The sequence below is a fragment of the Eublepharis macularius genome, chromosome 4, assembly GCF_028583425.1.
Source record: "Eublepharis macularius isolate TG4126 chromosome 4, MPM_Emac_v1.0, whole genome shotgun sequence".
Classification (NCBI taxonomy): domain Eukaryota; kingdom Metazoa; phylum Chordata; class Lepidosauria; order Squamata; family Eublepharidae; genus Eublepharis; species Eublepharis macularius.
The window spans coordinates 10,446,049-10,465,558 of record NC_072793.1 but is presented as its reverse complement, the minus strand read 5'-3'; the positions used below and the strand labels follow the sequence as shown (position 1 = coordinate 10,465,558).

The following is a 19,510-nucleotide window of genomic DNA, read 5'->3' as shown; positions in this document are numbered from 1 at the left end:
TGCCACCTACTGACAATTGCAGAATATTTACAATGCTGACTACAAAAAAGACTATAGATTTTCCAGAAATGGAACAGTTTCAGAAATATTTCCAGCAAATGGCTGATAAAATGGATGAGTTGGGGAAGAATCTGGGGGAGAAAATGGACTCTCTTGAGAAACAAACAGATAAAAGGATTGTTGCTCTGAGATAATATTGACAGAACAAGTTCAAAAATTGGACCAATCTATGAAACAAGTGTCTGCAGAACTGAATCAAATCAATGAGAAGGTTGGGATAATAGAAAACAAAGTAGACTCTCACGATATAGATGGAAAAACAATTGGATAACCTTGCACTGTTAGAAACGTGAGAAAAAGAATTTGCTTTGAGGTTCAGATCCATTCCAGAAGAAGATGGTGAGGACATTACAGATAAAATGCTGTGGCCTTGGTGGAGTTTTTGGATTGGGATCAGGAGACAATGCAAACAGAAGTTTACCGAGTGTATAGAATTAACTCTAAATATGCCAAAACGAGGAAGGTCCCAAGGGATGTACTGGTCTATTTTGTTAGAAGAAGGGTGAAGGAGCAAATTTTACAATAGCATTATATCACAAAATTAACAATTGGTGGTGCCCAGATTATTGTTCTGAAAGAAATTCCCACACAATTTTTGCATAAACACAAGGATTATAGTTTCCTGGTGGAAAAACTAAAACAGAAGAACATTTTGGTGGGATACTCCAGAGGGTGTGATCTTTACATTTCATGGACAAAGATTTTGGCTGAACTTGGTACATAAAGCCAGAGACTTTCTGGAAAAACACAAATTTGGACGACGTTTTGACAAAAAGTTTAACAGAAGTATCAACAGGGCAACAACTGGACCAGAGTAAGGAAGAGGAGGAAGTGGGGTTCATATTTAATTCTGTTTTTTCTACCTTCCCATATATATTCCTCTGACTTTTGTCTCCCATTTTATTAATTTTAAAAATCTGATGGTATGATGGATTACAAACGTTTAACATGAAGCATTAATGGGGCAAATTCAGCCCCAAAAAGGAAGAAAATATTTCACTATTTGAAGAACCTAAAACATGTTATAATTTGTTTGCAAGAAACCCATATTAGAAAAAAAGATATAAAATTTCTGATTTATAAAGTTCTGGGTGAAGAACTTATAGCAGCAGATACGAAAAAGAAGAATGGAATTGCTTTGTATATTAAATCTCACTTAGAGCATAAACTGATATTGAGTGATGAGCATGGAAGATATGGGGCAGTAGAAATAGACGTACAGGGGTCAAAAATGTTGGTGGGGGGACTCTATGCTCCAAATGAGAATAAAACTGGATTTTTCAAAAAAAAAAATGGGGCATGTTTAAAAGATTTAGCATATGAAAATTATTGCTTGATGGGGGATTGGAATGGAGTGATTGACCCGAAGATAGATAGATGTTCTGAGAAACATTAAGACACTTCAGGGTAAATTGTCCAAAGCCTTCTTTGATTTAATGGACAATTTGGGTTTGATTGATCTGTGGAGACAGAAAAATGTCAATGCAATCGAGTAGAGTATACCTTTTTTCAGAAAGACAGATCTGTCTCAAGAATAGATATGATTTTGACATTGAGGGACATTGCTACTAAGGTGGTTAAAATAGAGGTCCTACCCAAGACCTTCTCAGATCATAATCCTGTACCTATGATTTATAGGGGGAAATGGGGTACCTACAGATGGAGATTAAATGAAGCTGTGTTACAAAATGAATGGATTATTAAAGACTGTAAAAATAAACTAAAAGAATTTTTTGAATTAAATCTAAATAAAGGCACAGACATGAGAATGGTCTGGGATGCAAGTAAGGCATTTATTAGAGGTTATTTAATCCAACATAATGCTCAACTGAAGAAAAAGAATCAAGAGAAAAAGCAACGTATTTTGGACGAGATAAAGAGCAAAGAGGAAGAACTAAAGAGAACTTCTGGAAAAACAAACATATTGCAACATATTAAGATCTTACAACAACAACTATTGATGTTAATGTCAAGAGAAATCAAAATAAAATTGAATTATGCCAAACAAAGAACATTTGAATATGACAATAAGCCAGGGAAATGGTTGGCATATAAACTGAGAGAGAGAAAAGAGAATATTGAAAATACAAGAGGCAGACAAGGTATTAACAGATACTTCAGAAATACAAAAGGCATTCTATCAATTTAATGCAAATCTCTATAAGAGTTGTGACGTATCAGTGGAAAAAACAGATGAATATATTAATAAAAAGAAATTACCTAAGATTACAGAACAACAAAGACTAATTATGAATGGACCTATAACAGTAAGAGAAGTGGGAGACGCTATAAAAAAGAGTAAGTTGGGAAAAGCACCTGGACCAGAAGTTACTTTAAGTGTTTTGAGGATGAACTCTTTCAGCCTTTACAAAAGACGATGAACTCTGTCTTAGAGGGAGGTAAAATGCCAGAAATGTGGAATGAAGCCAACATAGCACTTATACCAAAAGAAGGTCAAGACAAGGTATTGACAAGAAATTACAGGCCAATATCATTATTAAACAATGACTATAAGCTGTTTGCCATGATTTTGGTGGGAAGACTTAAAAGAATCCTACAGGACAGTATTCATGAAGACCAAAGTGGATTTTTACCAAAGAGGCACCTGAAGGACAACGCAAGAATAGTATTGGATATTTTGAAGTACTTGGAAAAACATGATGAAAGACAAGCCTCTTTGATCTTCCTAGATGCCAAGAAGGCCTTTGATAATTTAAATTGGAAATTTTTGTTTAAGATCTTAGAAGATGTGGATTTTGGAGACAATTTTATAAAATGAACTAAGTTGATTTATACATCCCAGAAAGCACAGATAGTCATTAATGGAGAGTTAACCAAACCACATGGAATACAAAGAGGTACAAGACAAGGTTGCCCATTGTCACCCTTGTTATTTATACTGGTACCTGAAGTTCTGAACAGGGGCATAAGACAAGATGAAAGAATTCAAGGTTTAAAGGTGAAACAGGAGAATTATAAATTAAGAGTAGGGGTGTGTGCTTGGGGTTTCCGATTAGAGTTTTTAACCCGAATTGGGCCCGATTTGGAAAATACAACATTTGCAAACAGCTGGCAAAAGAAAAATTCAAGATTCCTGCTCTTTCTTAGGAGAGGGGAGGGGGGAGAAGGAGTGAGTGACTCACTACAACCTCCTCCTTCCCCCTCCCATCTTGTGAAAAAAGGTGGGAAGCTTGAATTTGCTGATAACTTTGCTGGCTGTTTGCAGTGCAATGCAATGCAAGTAGCCAGTAGGTGCTGAGTGCAGAGATTCCTGACTAATTTACAGGATGGGAGGGGCGAGTGACTAGACTAGGAGTACAAGGGGGAGGAGGGAGGAGGATCAGGGAAGGGAGGGGGAGTTAGGAGTGTCCAATCCCACTGCTGCATCCTCCTTCCAGCCAATGGATTCTCTGGAAGGAGATGCAGCAGGGAATTTAAATTAGAGGCTGGCCTTTGGGCCAGCTTCCATTCTGTTCCTAGCCTAGAGAGACTTCGTCTGGGTGGGGGAGGGGAAGGGGAGGGTTTTTTTAAAACTTAATTTAAAATAATCTTTGATTGGGGGGGTGGATTCTTGCCTCTGTGTGTGTGTGTGTGTGTGTGTGTGTGTGTGTGTGTGTGTGTGTGTGTGTGAGAGAGAGAGAGAGAGAGAGAGAGATTGAGAGAGAGGGCCTTTTTTGGTGTGAGCGGCTTCTGGCGGGGGCATTTGTTTTTGGGGGGGAGGCTGGTCTTTATTTACAGTTTTAAATTGGGGGGGGTTAAATTTTTTCTAGCCATTGGTGGGGGGGAAACCATTCCTGTTGTGTGTTGTTTTAAAGTTCACTGTTGGGGGTTTGACTTTTTTTCCTGCTGTTGGTGGTGGTGGTGGGAATGTTCTTGTTTTGAGTTGTGTTGTTTAAAAGTTCACTGTTGAAGGTTTAAATTTTTTCCAGCTGTTGGTGGGGAGGATACTGTTCCTGTGTTGTTTAAAAGTTCACTGTTGGGGTTTTAAATTTTTTCTAGCTGTTGGTGGGGAGGATACTGTTCCTGTGTTGTTTAAAAGTTCACGGTTGAGGGTTTAAATTTTTTTCAGATGTTGGGGGGGGGGGGGTGGGACTGTTCCTGCTGAGTTGTTTGGTTTTAAAGTTTACTGTTGGGGATTTAATTTTTTCCCCAGCTGTTGGTGTATGTGTGTGGGAACTGTTCCTGTCTTGTGCTGTTTAAAAGTTTACTGTTGGGAGTTTACATTTTTTTCCTGCTTTTGGTGGTGGTGGGGAACTGGTATTGTTTTTAAGTGTGTGTGTGTGTGTGTGTGTGTGTGTGTGTGTGTGTGTGTGTGTGTGTGTGTGTGTGTGTGTGTTGGGGAGATGTAAGTAGGGTTCATGGGAAGGCTTGCTAGGGGGTTCTGATTTTAACTGCTGTGCTTAAGTGGGTGGGCCTGAGTTTAATTTCATTTTAATCTGGGTTTCGCTACTTTGCTGGCTCTGTGTGTGTGTGTGTGCAAAGTATGTAGGGGAGGTGCAGGTGGGATTAAGAGGGGGCTTACTTGGGGTGGTTGGCAAATTTTACAGTTGGTGTTTCTTAGAATAGTTGGTGTTGGTGTTTTACAGTTAAGGTTTGTTGTTTGCTGCTGTTGCTGTTCTGTTGGTTAGGTGGTTGTGGTGTTTATGTAATATGGGGTGGACATTTTTTAAGTTTTTGGGTAGATTCACCTTGACAGTGACTTCATTTTTACTATAAAGGGTACCAGAAATGTCCACCCTAATTTTTTGCTGGGTTGCTCCCCCCCTTAGATTTTTAATGGGAACATACATATAGTCCCCTGGTTGTAGTTTCCATGGAGCTGATTGTTTTTTATCAGCTTGTCTTTTGTAATCCTCTTTCACTTTTTCCAAAGTGGTTTTTATTACTTCCCATTGAGTCTTTAAGGTAGACCACCATTCTTTCAGGTCCCCTGGTGCGTTGCTGCTTGGAGTCTTTACAAAGGGCATTGCTTTGCCCTCATAACCTGTGGAGCTGTGTATTATGCTGTTATAACAACATTCGGCAAAACTCAGAAAATCAGCCCCTCTGATTTTCCCCATCAGGCACACTTGGCAAGTTGATACATATTGCGATACGTCTTTTCTCATGTTTGGCCACCAAAATTGTCTTTGTACTAGATGCAATATCTATGAATAGCCGAAATGACCAGCTAGCTGTGAATCATGGCAGTGTCTTAGCAACTCCCCCCTCAAACTGGCTGGCATGTAAAGTGTGCCGTGATGGTACCATCCGCCTCCCTCTCCCTTTTGCAGTTCGTTTTTTGGTAAGGCATCCCCCTCCTTTTCTGCCTCTTGTTTCGCTTTCGAGTCCATGCCTGGAGAGTTAGGTTAAACTGGCTTTGCCTGGCTCCAGGTGGTTACTGCCCCCCACTACTAAGCTGGAGAGAACATTGTGTCTTCTCTCTGGCTTTCACGTTGGGACATGCGCGAAAGGGTGTCTGCCAGGAAGTTAGATTTGCCAGGGAGGTGCTTCAGCGTGAAATTAATTTTGGAGAAAAACTCCACCCACCAGAGGTGCTTGGTGCTTAATTTTTGCGGGGTGTGCAACACTTCCAAATTTTTATGATCAGTCCAGATTTCAAATGGCACCCTTGCCCCCTCCAGCCAATGTCTCCATGTACATAACACCAGTTTAACAGCCGAAGCTTCTTTGTCCCACATGGACCAGTGTTGCTCAGCCTCCGAGAATTTTTTTGATACTTAGGCACAGGGGTGCAGCTTCCCTGCCTCAACTGCTTGCAAAATAACTCCCCCCTTGGCAATGTCGCTCGCATCTACCTGTACAACGAACTTTCGATTCTCATTGGGGTGGCGTAGAACAGGATCTGAACTGAACAAAGCCTTTAAATGCTCAAAAGTTTTTTGGCATTCTGAAGTCCAATTTAATTTAGCACTGGGTTTTACCCCTTGCGGTCCTTTCCCTTTGGTTTTCAACAAATCAGTTAAGGGCACGGAGATTCGAGCAAAGTATTTTATGAAGGGTCTATAGAAGTTGGCGGACCCCAGGAACAATTGCAACTGTCTCCTGGTTTGGGCGGCGGCGGGGGGGGGGGGGGTTCCACCCCACCACTGCTTGAACTTTTGTGGGGTCCATTTTTAACCCATGCTTTGATATTCTGTACCCCAGGAAATCCAACTCTTCTGTATGGAATTCACATTCAGACAATTTCACTGGCAGGTGATTGTCCCAGCGAGTTTTTAGTACCTGACGTACTAGTTTTACAAGGGATTCATAATCTTCCAAATAAATCAACATGTCATCAAGATAAACAACCACGCCCTTATACAAATGTTGGTGTAGGACTTCATTAATTAGATTCATAAACACTCCCGGAGCCCCTTGTAATCCGAAAGGCATTACTTTGTATTCAAATTGACCCAAAGGGGTATTAAAAGCGGTCTTCCATTCATCCCCCTCCTTTATTCTCACTTGGATCTACGCGTCTCGCAAATCCAGTTTCGAAAAGATTTTCCCTTGAGACACCACTCCCTGCAAGTCTCGAATCAGGGGGATGGGGTAAACATTAGACATCGGCACCACATTGATCCCCCTATAATAAGTACACAGTCTCAATCTCCCATTCTTTTTGCAGAACAACACTGGTGCCACATGAGGGGAGCTAGCCAAGCGGATGAATCCTCTGGCCAGATTTTTGTTAATGAATTTACACAATTCCTCCCGCTCCCCTGGGCTCATTGAGTAAAGTTTTCCTTTTGGCAGTTTTTGCCCTGGGATTAGCTTTATGGCACAGTCAGTAGCCCGGTGGGGGGGGGAGTTCATCGTCTTCCTCCTCGTCAAACACATGGCTCAAGTCTTGGTATTCTAGGGGGATTTGCTCAATCTCCTCCTGGGTTAGTAGAGCAGACTCGGGGGGGGGCGTGTTCAGACCCCATGTGGAGTTCCATACATGACTTTGACAACCCTCCCTCTCGCAAAGCATAGTTCGCCGGTTTTCCACTTTACGTATGGGTCATGATCCCATAGCCACCTTATTCCCAAGACCAATGGGAATTTAGTGGCATCAGTTACTACAAAAGTTCTGGCTTCCCAATGGCTCCCCATCCCCACTGGGACCATCTCAGTTTCTCCATTGGCCAGGACTCCTTTCATTCGAGACCCGTCCATCTGTTCAAATACAATGGGGTAGTTCAATTTACTTACATTCAGCCCCAATCCTGTGACTAGAGCTGGGGCAATCAAATCCTGAGTGCATCCAGAGTCAATTAAGGCCCACACTCAAATGTGGGTAGTCACTGGCATGTAAAGTAAGGCCCCTTTCGGTCTCACCTCAGGCAGTGGTGGCTCCTGTGGGACCTGTTGCAGGGGCCTCCTCACGACAGGTTGCTGGCGTTTTCTGCCAGCTGGCCAGGAGTTTCTTCCTCTTCCGAGGGTTCCTCACTCGATCTCTCCATAGCACTGAGGCTGGTTGCCACTTTGCTTCTCTTTTTTGGAGCTTTTTTTGGCAGCTTGGTGACCTGTAGGATGGGCGGTTTCCTGGCGCAGCTCTTCTCCATTCGCCCCTTCATCCTCCTCGGGCATTTGGAGAAACGGCCAATTCCTCCGCACTGTAGACATAATCCCTTTCTCATGCAGGCGGCCTGCTCCAAATCCAGGGAGCTCGAGTCGAAGGTCTCCTTTCTTCTCCTTTCTCCCTGATTCCATGGGGATTTTCTTGGCAGTTGTCTGGTGCTGCATTTTTGTGTGTTTCATCACCTGGTCTCGCTTCTTGACCTCGCACTAGTTGGCTCCATCCCAACAGGGTGGTAGGGTCATCTTGCATCAAAGCTTTAGCCACCAGATCTGGGTTCAGGCCAGCCCGGAAAAATTCAATTTTGACTCCTTCAGACCAGTCCCTCACCTTAGCAGCATACTGCCTGAATTCTTCAGCGTATTCACGGACTGGGTGGTTTCCTTGCCTCATCCTTTTCAGTTGTGTCCGGGCTCATTCTCCCTCCAGCGGATCCTCGAACTGGGCCCTCAATGCTCGCACGAACGCTTTGAGGTTATGAAGCACCCAGCTTCATACAGGGTGACATACCACTTAGCTGCCGAATCATCCAACTGGGATCCCAAGTGACTAACCCGGCTGGCGTTGTTTGGAAAGGTGTGGCCCCACTCTGAAAAATTCCACAGCTTGCATGATAAAGTATTCCAGCTCTTCCGAGTCCCTGTCAAAATGGGCCTCTAATTTCTGTAGTCCATGCTGGGGTACTATTGCAGGGAGGGGTCCTCCTGGGGCGGCTGGCACCCCTATTGGTGACAGAGCTGGAAAAGGTTGAGCCAGGAACACGGGTTGCAGTGGTACTCCCCCAGGTGGCAGAATAAAGCCCCCTTGTCAGAGACCCATGTTGACTGGACTCAGTACCCTCTGATGACCCTTCCTCCTCCGAGGAGCTGGGAGAGCCTGCAGGAAACCCACCCGCAGCGCCTGAAGAGCCGGCCAGCGACCAGCAACCTGGCCCTCCAGTGCAGCCCAACCCCTCAGCGCAACCCGGCCCCTCAGCGTAACCCGGTCCCACGGCGCTAGGGGAGAAGGCGCACGCGCAAGAGGAGCAGCCGGCGCCTCAAAGTACCAAGCCTTGTGAGCCGTCGGCAAGGTGGAAGGCACAGGTGAGAGAGGCGGTCTGGGCACGATGGAGGAGTGCACGTCTGCAAGCCCAGCAATGGCCAGAGCTGGACGTCGAGGACGAGGCGGGGCAATCGAGCGAAGGGGAAACACCTGGGCCTCGTTCTCTTAAGGGAGACGCTGGGCAGACCCCAGTGTGGGAGCAACGTCATTCACCACTCCTAGCGCCCAGCAGCTCGGCTCCTGGAAGCTACGCCTCCGCCTCATTCCCTGCCCTCGTTCAGACTGATCTCCGGTATCCTGACCTTGGCTTTGTCCTCGACCACCCCTCGCTCCTCCTCACATTGGACTGACGACCCAGTTTGCAGACCTCAGCCCAGCTCTTTGACTCTCCACTGCTTGCTCCCCTAACGGACAGACTTCCTGGCTCACAACCTCGGCTTGCTTTGGATCCTTTCTCTCTCGCCCTCTCCCCCTCGCTCAGCCCGGTGCCCGAGCCAGCCCCTAGCCCTGACCGTGACACCCCTGGTGCCACCGGTATCCCTCGTGGCAGTAAGGGGGCCGGAGGTGGGACTGGCAGCCTGGGTTATAGTGGTGCTCCAATCGGTACCCCTCCAAGCAGCAAGATGACCGGGGCCCTGGCTGGCACCAGGTGCTGCCTAGGCAGTCCTATTAGTGGCGCTGGGGCTCCAGGCTGTAGTGGGGCCAACAGTCCCCCTCTCAGTTGGGGAATGGCCGTTGTTCTCCCCAGTTCTCTCAGCGACGGCAGGGGGGAAGGAGGTCACAGGGGTCTTAGAGGGTCCCCCGCTCAGTCCCCCCACCTCCAGTTCCTTTAGGCGCTGGGCCCAGAAGCACTTCCATCTTGGACGTTCAGCATATCATGTCTTGTAGTTCTCTCACCACTTGCACCAAGTCCCTCTTCAGTTCGTTTGTCTCTCCTCCCCATACTGCTCTCCACTGCTCGAAGTCAGCCTCTGAGGAATCTGTTGCCGTTGTGGTAGATTGGTCCTCGTCTGGGGGGTTCTACCGGGGCATCATAGGGACTTAGCCACACTTCCTCCTAGGTTACCCCATCACTTGGTAGTAGGCATCCGTCTCCAAAATCCCGAGACTGGTGGAGCGAAGCCGATACCTTAATTCCTCGCTCCGGATCCTTGGGGCTTCCTCCATGCCAGTTTGCTCTTGAGGCCCCCCAATCTGGGGATTGCTTATTTTCATCCGCAAACCTCTTAAGGCATTCGTCCAGCTCTTCTAAGAATTCTTCCTGCATCTGTTGGCAGGTGGACGGCTGGGTTCTGTATTTTTCAATCCCCCCTTCGTGAGCGCCCCAGACTCCCAGCCGGTGATGCTACTCCAATTGGGGTTCCTCTGGTCGCCGCGTTTCCATGGGTCTGTTCCAACTCTGAGTTGATTAACTGTTCCTCTGGGGGTTCTGGAGTCTCCTGGTTGGTCTTGTATGGCATCACGCCGGTAGTTTGGCTTCAGGATTCTAGGTCCAGAGGAAAAGGAGGCACTTCTGCCAAAATGTCAGTCCCTGGCAGTTAGGTCCCCAAGTTCTCCACAGTTAACACATAGGTGTTCCAGTTGAAGTAACTTTATTAGAGATCCATTCAGTACAGGTTGCATAGACAGTGGAATTGGCAGAAGTGACGTATGCGGGCTAGCAATCTTAGTTATAGGGAATCTTCCAACCTTAGGACAGAGGACTGTTTGGGGGTGGGGTTAGTTGGAGTGAGAGCTTATTTAGAGCAAGCAGTGAGAAAGATGGACTTATTTTGGGTTCTCAGGGAGAGCACACCAAGAGCCAGCTTTGGCTGGCTGTCAAGGACACTAGCTCGATGGAGCGAGAAAGAGAAAGTAAACATTGTGAGATAACAGGCACGGAGCAATAAAGAACTTTCCCCATTCTCAGGAGCCATAGATAGAACATACATACATTCGTGGCAGATATGCAGAAGGCATTTATGACAAAGAGTTTCTGGTTACAGATACAATCACTGATTCAGAAGATTTTGAAGATTAGAATCCAGTTGAAACCAGAGATTTTTGGGGGGGGTGGGATAATGGACAGCCAATTGGAAAGAAGCTTTGGAACTTTGTTTTTATATTTGATTATGGCAGCAAGAGTACTCTATGCACAAAAGTGGAAAACTCCAACATTGCCTACAGTGGAGGAATGGTGGATAAAAGTATTGGAGTTTATGTCAATGGCAAAACTTACTTCACTGATTAGGGAAAAGACATTAGTTACATTTTGACTGAATGGAAACCGTTTAGACTTTTTACATGAAATGGATAATAAGGATTTGATGACATCTCGATTTATGGATTAAGAACCATGAATAATAGAAAAAAGAGGGCTTTTATGTTTAACTTACAATAAAAGAGATTCTGAAAATGATTTATATTTGTGGCGGAGAAAATCGGAACTCAGTTTGTAGTTTAGTTTAAGGGGTTTTTTTTCTGTTTTCACTGGTCTATGTATTGTTAGTGTGCCTTCTTTTTAGAATGTTTTTTATCCTTTCTGTTTGTTGTCTATAGTTTTTATGTTACTGTTTATACTTTAAATAAGAAAAATTATAATAATGAAAGTTGGTTTAAAATTGCTCTCTAAAAATCTTCTATAAAACAATATTTCCACCAGCCATGTAAATACGTTCCTGGTTCACCATATCCTTTCCAACATAAAGGTGAGCTTTGAGAATAAATTGCAGCTAATTTTTTAGGAGTCAGGTACTCTCTAGTTAAAATCTTATATGATTGTAGTTTGGTATTTACTGTTGATGAATTAAGCAAATTAGATGACCACAGCATTTCCCATAGTTCTGTTGACAGAGTTTCACCACAATGATATCTGCACTCATAATTAGGAAATGGGAAGGTGGTGAGTACAGGATGTCTGGTAACAGCCTAGGTCTGTTTATTACCAGCAGCAGAGCTGGGAAATACAGGGTTTGCTTGTGATCCTCTCTATCATCACGAAGGGAATATATTTAGCTGCATACTCTTCCACACAAGGTCCACATTAAAAGAACAGAGCCAGTTTGCATTGCCAACCCCTGCCACTGGTTCCGGATTCTGCTTTTCCTTATCTAACCATGTGGGTTAGATAACCCCTAAATAAGAATTCCCCCTGTAAGGGGGGGGCAGGTGGTGGTTGTTTGCTTTAAAAAACCTTTAAACTGCTTCAAGTTTCAACTAAAACTGCAATTAGTTGTTGTCGATTTTCCAGGCTGTATGGCCGTGGTCTTGCCAATCTACAACTAACTACTAATGTTCTCCGGCCGTGAAAGCCTTCAACAATATAATGCAACTGCAATCATTGCAAAAGGTTTTATGCTCATGATATTCCAGCAATTCTCCATAAAAGCATTACAACCTTCAAGCATCTTAAGCCTTGCCACACATCTATTCTGTCCACTTAATCTTCCCTTCCTAGTGTTTGTTTCAGGTAGGTAGCCCATGTTGGTCTTCAGTAGAACAACAAGATTTGAGTCTAGTAGCACCTCAAATGAAAGGAGGGCACTCTGACTCTCAAAAGCTCATATCCTGAAAATCTTGTTGGTCTCTAGGTCTCTTATTGGTCTCTAGGGTGCCACTGCTGTTACCGATGTTAGGTAATTTGGCAATAAGGGAACTGGCCATTGATTGTAATGCAGCCATAATGTGGCATGTGATAGCTCCAACCAGGCCCAGTGCCAAGTTTTCTGGCGCCGGGGGCAACTTCATCGTGTGCACACCTGGACTGGGTGATGATGTCACACGGTAGGCAGCCGGGACGGCGTGCGTCCTCTCAGCCGTTCCACTTAGTGGCTGTTGCTCCACACGCCGCCCCGGCAGCCTGCTGCGCCTCGCCCACAGCTGCTGCGCCCGGCTGGGAGCGCGTGCTGGCAGCGGCAGCACCACGGGGCAGCTGAACGGGCGGGTTGGGAGGATGCAACAGCTGCAGGCCAGGTGCAACAGGCAACCAGGGCGGCGTGCGGGTGGCTTCTCAGCCCTCCAGCGCTGCCGCTGCCAGCTCCAAGGCACGCAGTGCACACACCCCGCCCCCCGCTTCAGCGCCTCAGCACTCAAGGTGGCTGCTGGACCTGCCTCTATGGACACGCCGGCCCTGGCTCTAACACTACAGCATACAGAAACTTTCTAAGCAAGGTCAGCTCCAGTGGGAAAAGCTACCTCAGATGACATATTTGGGGCAACGAATCAGCTGCTGAATGTTTTCTTACATTTTCAGTGCAGGTGGACACTGATTGGTTTTCCAAAATGCCTTCAAGTTGTGCCCAACTACCAGCTAGCTCTTTCTTTGTACTCACCCGCCCCGTAGCAACCGTGCCCTCATGGTGGCAAAGTCCATAGGATTCTTGATGATTTTTCGGTAGCCAGGCACCAGCCGGGGGTTGACAGGTTCCAAGAAGGGCCAGGAATCCTCGTGTGATTCCATCTCCATTAGGATGATCCTGAGAAAACAGGGCCAAAACATGGTAAGAGGGCAAAGGAGGCAACTGGTACAAATGTGAAAGGTTCTTCCTTCCAAGAAGCAGCACTCAAGGACTTTGCAGGGCAAAGCCAACCAGGGATGAACTCCTTTTACAGCAGAAACAACTTAGGTTCCACCCCTTCTTCAACAGCCACTCTCTCCATGTCTCCCACTCTCCATAAATGTCACCCTGGGATCCCAGCTTCAAAGGGTCACCTACTCGCAGAAGGTAAGGTCAGCACACTGGCCTCGTGTAGACACTCTTCTTCTTTTGGAGGGAGACAGGCCTTCGCCTGAGTATCGGGATGGTGCACTGGCCAGGTTATTCCGCTGCTGGGATGCTGCTGCCCGGGGCCGAGGGTTGAGCTCTTCGGTTCCCCCCAAAGGCCCAGCTTTCCGTTTCTTGCCCCGCCTCAGAGCGCTGTAGTCATCCTGGTATTCTCCTTGCATCTGCAACACAGAAAAATGACCTGGACTCACTTCAGGAAAGGGATTTTCCTAAGGCAGAGAACCACGAGTTCAGGGATAACACTGTCTCCGTTTATGCACAGACAGGACATACATCCCCCAACAAGGGGGATAATGCTGGTCTCCACACAGGCATGAACAGAACATCCATCCCTGCCACCAAGTACACTGTTTCAGTAGAGGACTGTAAAGCAAAGGAAAACCTGCTGGATCAAAAAACAGTCCTGGGAGCTCGGGATGGGCCAGATTCCATGCTCCGTGGAGCCAGCACCTGAGCAATGCAGAGGGAGCAGAACCAGTCACCGGCTGGCACCTCAGTCATCTTCGGCCGGTGGCAGTAGAGGTGGCAGCCACGATCGCAGCTGTCGCATAGCAGCAAGTTCTCGTCATCGTCTCCTTTTCGGCACACGAGGCAGGTCTGAAGGCAGAAAGGACACGCAGGGTGAGCACTAGCACCGAGCCAGCCAAGCCCCTATTCAGTAGGCCAAGGCCAAAGCTGAGGGAGCTCTCCTCTCCCTCACTGCAGTATTAAAAGCCCCAAGAATTTAGCTACTTCACAGATGGTTCATCCCACCCAAATTTTGGAACTGTGTAATCTTTCCATAGTTCTCCTGGCACAGACTTAACACACATGTGCCTCCAAAGAAGCCCACAAAAAGATCAGTGGGTTAGGAGCTGCATTGGGTTAACTGCTTGCATTTACTCAATTTACATGCGCTTATGGTTCCTGCCCTGAAACAACTCTAACCCCTATAGCCCAGTGTCCTTTCCTTACCGCTCTGACAACTGACTTCTCCCAAGCAATAGAGCGTTCCAGCTGATAAATGCAGAGGCACACTTGGGCTGCACTGTGGCATCGCTCCAGTGTCTGGCGCCACATCCGCATCCGAGGTGTGATTTCATATGCACTGAGGAAGAAAAAAAAGAAACTCTTAGATTTGGGGTGGGTGAGTGCAAGAGGTGGGAGGTTCAGTCTTGATTGGCAACAGAATTTAGCAGCTTAGAGGCTTTGGGTTTAACACCCGAATCTCAGTGGCAGGGTTGTTATGAGACCTTAGCATTTTCAGCTCTAAACCTGCTTGTGCTAAATCTTCTACATCTCTTGTCATGTCTGTTATGTTTATTAAACTCGATTTATCCTCTATCCACAAGCTTTCATCATGTCAAAAGCTAGAAACATTATGAAAGTGGATCAATACTTGTTAGTCTTGACTACTTAAGCTGACCTAAAGGTGTTAGTTTGGTGTAGTGGTTAAGAGCGCAGGACTCTAATCTGGAGAGCTGGGTTTGATTCCCCACTCCTCCACTTGAAGCCAGCTGGGTGACCCTGGATCAGTCACAGCTCTCTCAGAGCTCTTTCAGCCCCACCCACCTCACAGGGTGTTTTGTTGTGGGGATAATAATGGCATACTTTTTAAACTGCTCTGAGTGGGTATTAAGTTGTCCTGAAGGGTGGTATATAAATAGAATGTTATTATTTGTTCCTGTTCTTGAATGCTACGCCATTGGTGGATTCCTGTGCTAGCAACCTTTGTGCTTTTGTCTTTGGCATCACGGGGCTTAAGAGCTAAAGCACCCTTTTGGACTCCGAACTTGCTGACAGCAACATCTGGAACAAGTTCAGGGAATTCTAGTGAATATAGCAAGCTTAAATAGTCTGTTGTTGTTTTGTGCTTCTCCATATAAATCCACATTTATTTTGTTTGCTTTTGCAGTTTTCTTTAATAAATTCCTTTTCTTACTTTGGTGTGGAGATATTGAGAGTTGTGGCTTCAATCCAAATCCAGTTCTTTGGCCATTTTGCCACATGCTACCCCTGTTAGTTTGTTTCTGGTCTTAACCGGCCGAGTGCCCCTGCCTTGCAGAGCTGACTTCCTTGCAGAGCTGACTTCCGGTTTAAAACCTGGTAGGGCTGGGAACTTGCCTCTCGGTTCCACAGCTGAAGGTTTAGTTAAGAGGCTGGTGGCAGCTTTCTACCACGGCAGTGAAGCTTCACTCGCCAGTCCTTTTGGAACTTTGCCTTTTGACACCAGCAGGTGACCCAGGCAGGCTTGCTGGAAACTGCTACAAGGGATACGACACTGGTTCTCAACGTCATGAGAAACTCAAACAGTAAAGCACTTTCACTCACATTTCTGTGGTTCCCAGCTCCAGAGTACTGGGATTATTCAGCAGAGCTTTTTCTACCACCACCTCATGTGGGGGCCAGAGGGGCTCTTTGAGGTATCTCCGCTCCAGATTCTGCTCCATGTCTGCCAGCCGGAGCACTGCTAAGTCTAGAGGATGAGTAGCTTCGCGCTGCAGGGCTGGTCCCTCGCGCCTATTTTTTACGGTTATGTCTTCCAAAGGCTCCAGCTTGTGCTCACAGTACTGCAAGTCATTCCGAAGAGAGTCAGGATCAGGACTTGCCCAGCCCTGGAGGAAAGACAACGAAAAAGAATCTGTGAGACTGGAGCTGGGAAAGAGGACAGCTACAACATACCACAGGAAGCCTGAGAATTATCTGATAGTCTGCACTTCAGTGCCACACACAACCGGCCGTTGCAACTGCAAATGCTTTTCAGGTGGTGCCACTGCACACGCGAGTCTCACATCCAATATTCATGGTATTGGTGACAAGAACCCACAGCAGGCTCCGGAACCTGCTCTCACAGAGAGCCAAACGAACCAAAGACAAAAGAAAAGCAAAACACTTCAGATTTAAGTCTCTCCCTCTCACACACTCACTCACACTCACACACACACACACACACAGAGGAGAGCCAGTTTGGTGTAGTGGTTAAGAGCACGGGACTCTAATCTGGAGAGCCGGGTTTGATTCCCCACTCCTCCACTTGAAGCCAGCTGGGTGACCATGGGCCCATCACAGCTCTCTCAGAGCTCTCTCAGCCCCACCCACCTCACGGGGTGACTGCTGTTGTGGGGATAATAATGACACAATAATGACAAAACAATGCCTAGCCTCAACTAGAGCCAGGGCCTTTTCGGTCCTGGCTCCCACCTGGTGGAACGCTTTGTCTGCTGAAATCAGGGCCCGGCAGAACCTACTATCTTTTTGCCAGGCCTACAAGACAGAGTTGTTCCGCCAGGCATATGGCTGAGGCTGGGCTTCTGCTGGCCTGGAAAAAAGGGGTGTAAAATCTTAACCCTCCCTGTGACGGCTGTCTACCATCCTGTTTTAAATGTGCTGTTTTTAATGAACATGGATTTTTAATTGTATTTTTAATATGTTGGTATCCGCCATGAGCCCGCTCGTGGGGAGGGCAGAACACAAATTTGAAATAAATAAATAAATAAATACTTTTTGAACTGCTCTGGGTGGGTGTTAAGTTATCCTTAAGGGTGGTATATAAATCGAATGTTGTTGTTGTTACACATACACACCCAGCACTAGTGATGTACATAAAAAGTTTCGTAAGCAGAGAAGCTACCGTTGCTCCACAGAGCATACAATCTAAAACTGACATCAAGGATGACCCCAGAAGGCAGGACAAAAGCAAATAACCCTTCTGAAAGCTCATAGCAGCATTTTTAGATAGCCCGAATTATTCTCTCAATATGATAAACCTTGATTTTCTAACCCATGAAACAAGATGATACCTTCATGTAGAATCTGAATCATTAAAGCGAGTTTTGCGACCAGTAGACAACGCAAGACTGACACAAGCAATGTGAGCCTCCCTTGTCACGTTAGGGGTCAAAGGGGGTAGCTGTGATACCTACTCGGATCTGTAGGTCAGCCATCAGCACCCGTTGCTCCAGTTCCTCCACCCACTGAAGCACAGAGAGGTCCATCTCGAAGGCTCGCTCAGCCATCGACCACTGGGCCAAGGCTTCCTGAGAGACAGGGTGTCCAGCACCCTCGGGCTGAGTTTGGAAGATTGGATCTAGGTGGGAAGGGAGTCAATCAGAAACGTCATGGTGTGGGCACTGGGCTCTGTATGTCCCTCCAGCCCACAGGCTGTGGAGCTCTTACCATTGGCAGCTCGGGCACACACCTCCCGTAGGTACTCTTTGTGCTTGCTGAGGTGCTTATGCAGGGCTTTTTCACGGATCCCTCGTGGATGCAGAGCCTGCACGACGGCCTCCAACTCTTCCGGATCTTGCAGCCACCACCAGCCACTCTGCATCTCTGGAATAGACAAAAGGAGAAGAAAGCCAGCTCAAGCCCTGATATTACTGATGAGCCATTTCAACTGCTGCACAATATTTTTGCTAGCCTTTCTGGGGTTTGGGACAAGTCAGCATATACAACAGGAAATGCATATTAGCTTTAAGAGGTCTCGATATGAAAGAGCCATATATGGTATACGAACTCTTAATGCAAAATTCTAGTGAGTGTCAACTTGAAGAGAACAAAATCCTAGTTCTCATGCTGGCAAATAAGAATGCAAAGATGCCCTGGTATTTTCTACAGAACCTTAGCAACTAGTGATAGTGTGGGAATCAGGTGGGGGTTAGGGGAGTTGATCAAGACATTTTTAAAAAAAGTGTTTATATATACTGCTTTCTTTCCTTAGACTCAAGATAGCTAGTATCATAACAAGAACTTTCAATGACACACAAACAATATAATAATCCACTGACTACTGCGGGGAGAGAGGGCTAAAAAATTCAATAAAATAAAATAAAATAAAATAAATAATTTAAAAATATACAGGTTAAAAATGAAGCAAGATCTGCCAAAACACCCTTTGGAATGAAACCATTTCCTATGCTTTTCTGAATGCAGGAAGTGAAGATGGCCTCTGCATTCTGGATGACTGGCCTGACCACAGAAGGGGAAAAAACAGCACTATTTGACTGCTGGCAGGCCGACAACCCTGAGAGAGGGCACCATGAGGACAAGGTTGCCTGAAAAACGTAGCTGGTGTGTCCTCTTGCAAATAACAAGCCACCTTTTCCATCTTTTTAATTCTTTTTTTTCCCCAAACCACATCCAATCTGTTTTCAAAAAGTCCATCCTGATCCAGGTTCAAATTATGCATTGGAAATTATGCATATTTGTCTTACCTGCTGGTATAGGCTGTGCTGTCAGCTGTGTCAAGTATTTCTGCTCAATTTGCTTGAAGAGTTTAGTTGGGGGGCGCCCCCGCCGCCTGGGCTGCCCCAGAGATTCCTGGGCCTTACTGGGGATGTCCTTGGCTCTGGAACAAGTGCTGTGACTCCTGGAACCAGACTGAAGAGGAGAGGAGGCCAGCAGTGGCAATGCGGGACTGGCAGAGGAGAGGCCGTTCAGCTGTGGGGGAGGAGGAAAATTAGGATGCACCTGACATAGCCACAGCCAGTCACCAGGCTCTTGTGCGAGGGAAGCTCAATATCTTAGTATGTTCTCAAAACAGCAGTCATTGTTAGGGACCACTGACAGAGGACAACACTAGACAAGAGGGATGTTAGAAATACTGGCTCTCCTAAGGCTGCCAAGAAGTTGGCAAGGCATGCTATTGATCATTTAGACTGAGCAGCTATCCTAAGAACGATGTCATATACCTAAACTATTCCTAAGAGACAGCTCTTCAGGCTTTTCCTTAAAAGTAAAGCACTGCTCCCACCATTTTAGTAGGAAGCATAATCTATTGCTGAATTTCTTTCATAGGCCTCTTCTTCCATATGGTGAAACTTTACATTGGTCTTTCTGTATATTCAGCCCATGAGGATTAGATCTGCTTTATTCATCGGTTCTGGCCCCATACTGCTTCGATTCTTTAATTTACACTTGGAGGGAGTTGAACTGGATTGGTATCTGTTTTTTATTTCTGCACTGAAAAAAAAAGCCCGATTCTGCTGTGGGCTTTGAGGATGTCAGTCTCCCCAGTCCATCCACTGAGGACCGCATTCAAAGAGTGGTGGTCAACAGTGTTTCATCAGATTGGAGGGAGGTGTCCAGTGGGGTGCCGCAGGGCTCGGTTTTGGGCCCG

At 46.2% G+C, this 19,510-nt stretch overlaps 1 protein-coding gene across 6 annotated transcripts in view; it reads right to left on the bottom strand.

The window, feature by feature from the left end:
- Positions 1 to 19,510, bottom strand: part of BAZ2A (bromodomain adjacent to zinc finger domain 2A) — a 95,910-nt gene that overhangs the window by 5,985 nt on the left and 70,415 nt on the right. For 5 of the 6 annotated variants that reach the window (XM_054975851.1, XM_054975848.1, XM_054975852.1 and 2 more), the window contains 8 exons: positions 18,606 to 18,831; positions 17,569 to 17,724; positions 17,316 to 17,479; positions 15,724 to 16,007; positions 14,368 to 14,500; positions 13,864 to 14,010; positions 13,345 to 13,574; positions 12,961 to 13,104 (listed from right to left, as the gene is read on the bottom strand). In XM_054975851.1, coding sequence (XP_054831826.1) covers positions 12,961 to 13,104; positions 13,345 to 13,574; positions 13,864 to 14,010; positions 14,368 to 14,500; positions 15,724 to 16,007; positions 17,316 to 17,479; positions 17,569 to 17,724; positions 18,606 to 18,831 — 1,484 coding nt within the window. The remainder of the gene's footprint in view (positions 1 to 12,960; positions 13,105 to 13,344; positions 13,575 to 13,863; positions 14,011 to 14,367; positions 14,501 to 15,723; positions 16,008 to 17,315; positions 17,480 to 17,568; positions 17,725 to 18,605; positions 18,832 to 19,510) is intronic. The other variant, XM_054975853.1, reaches the window with a different exon arrangement.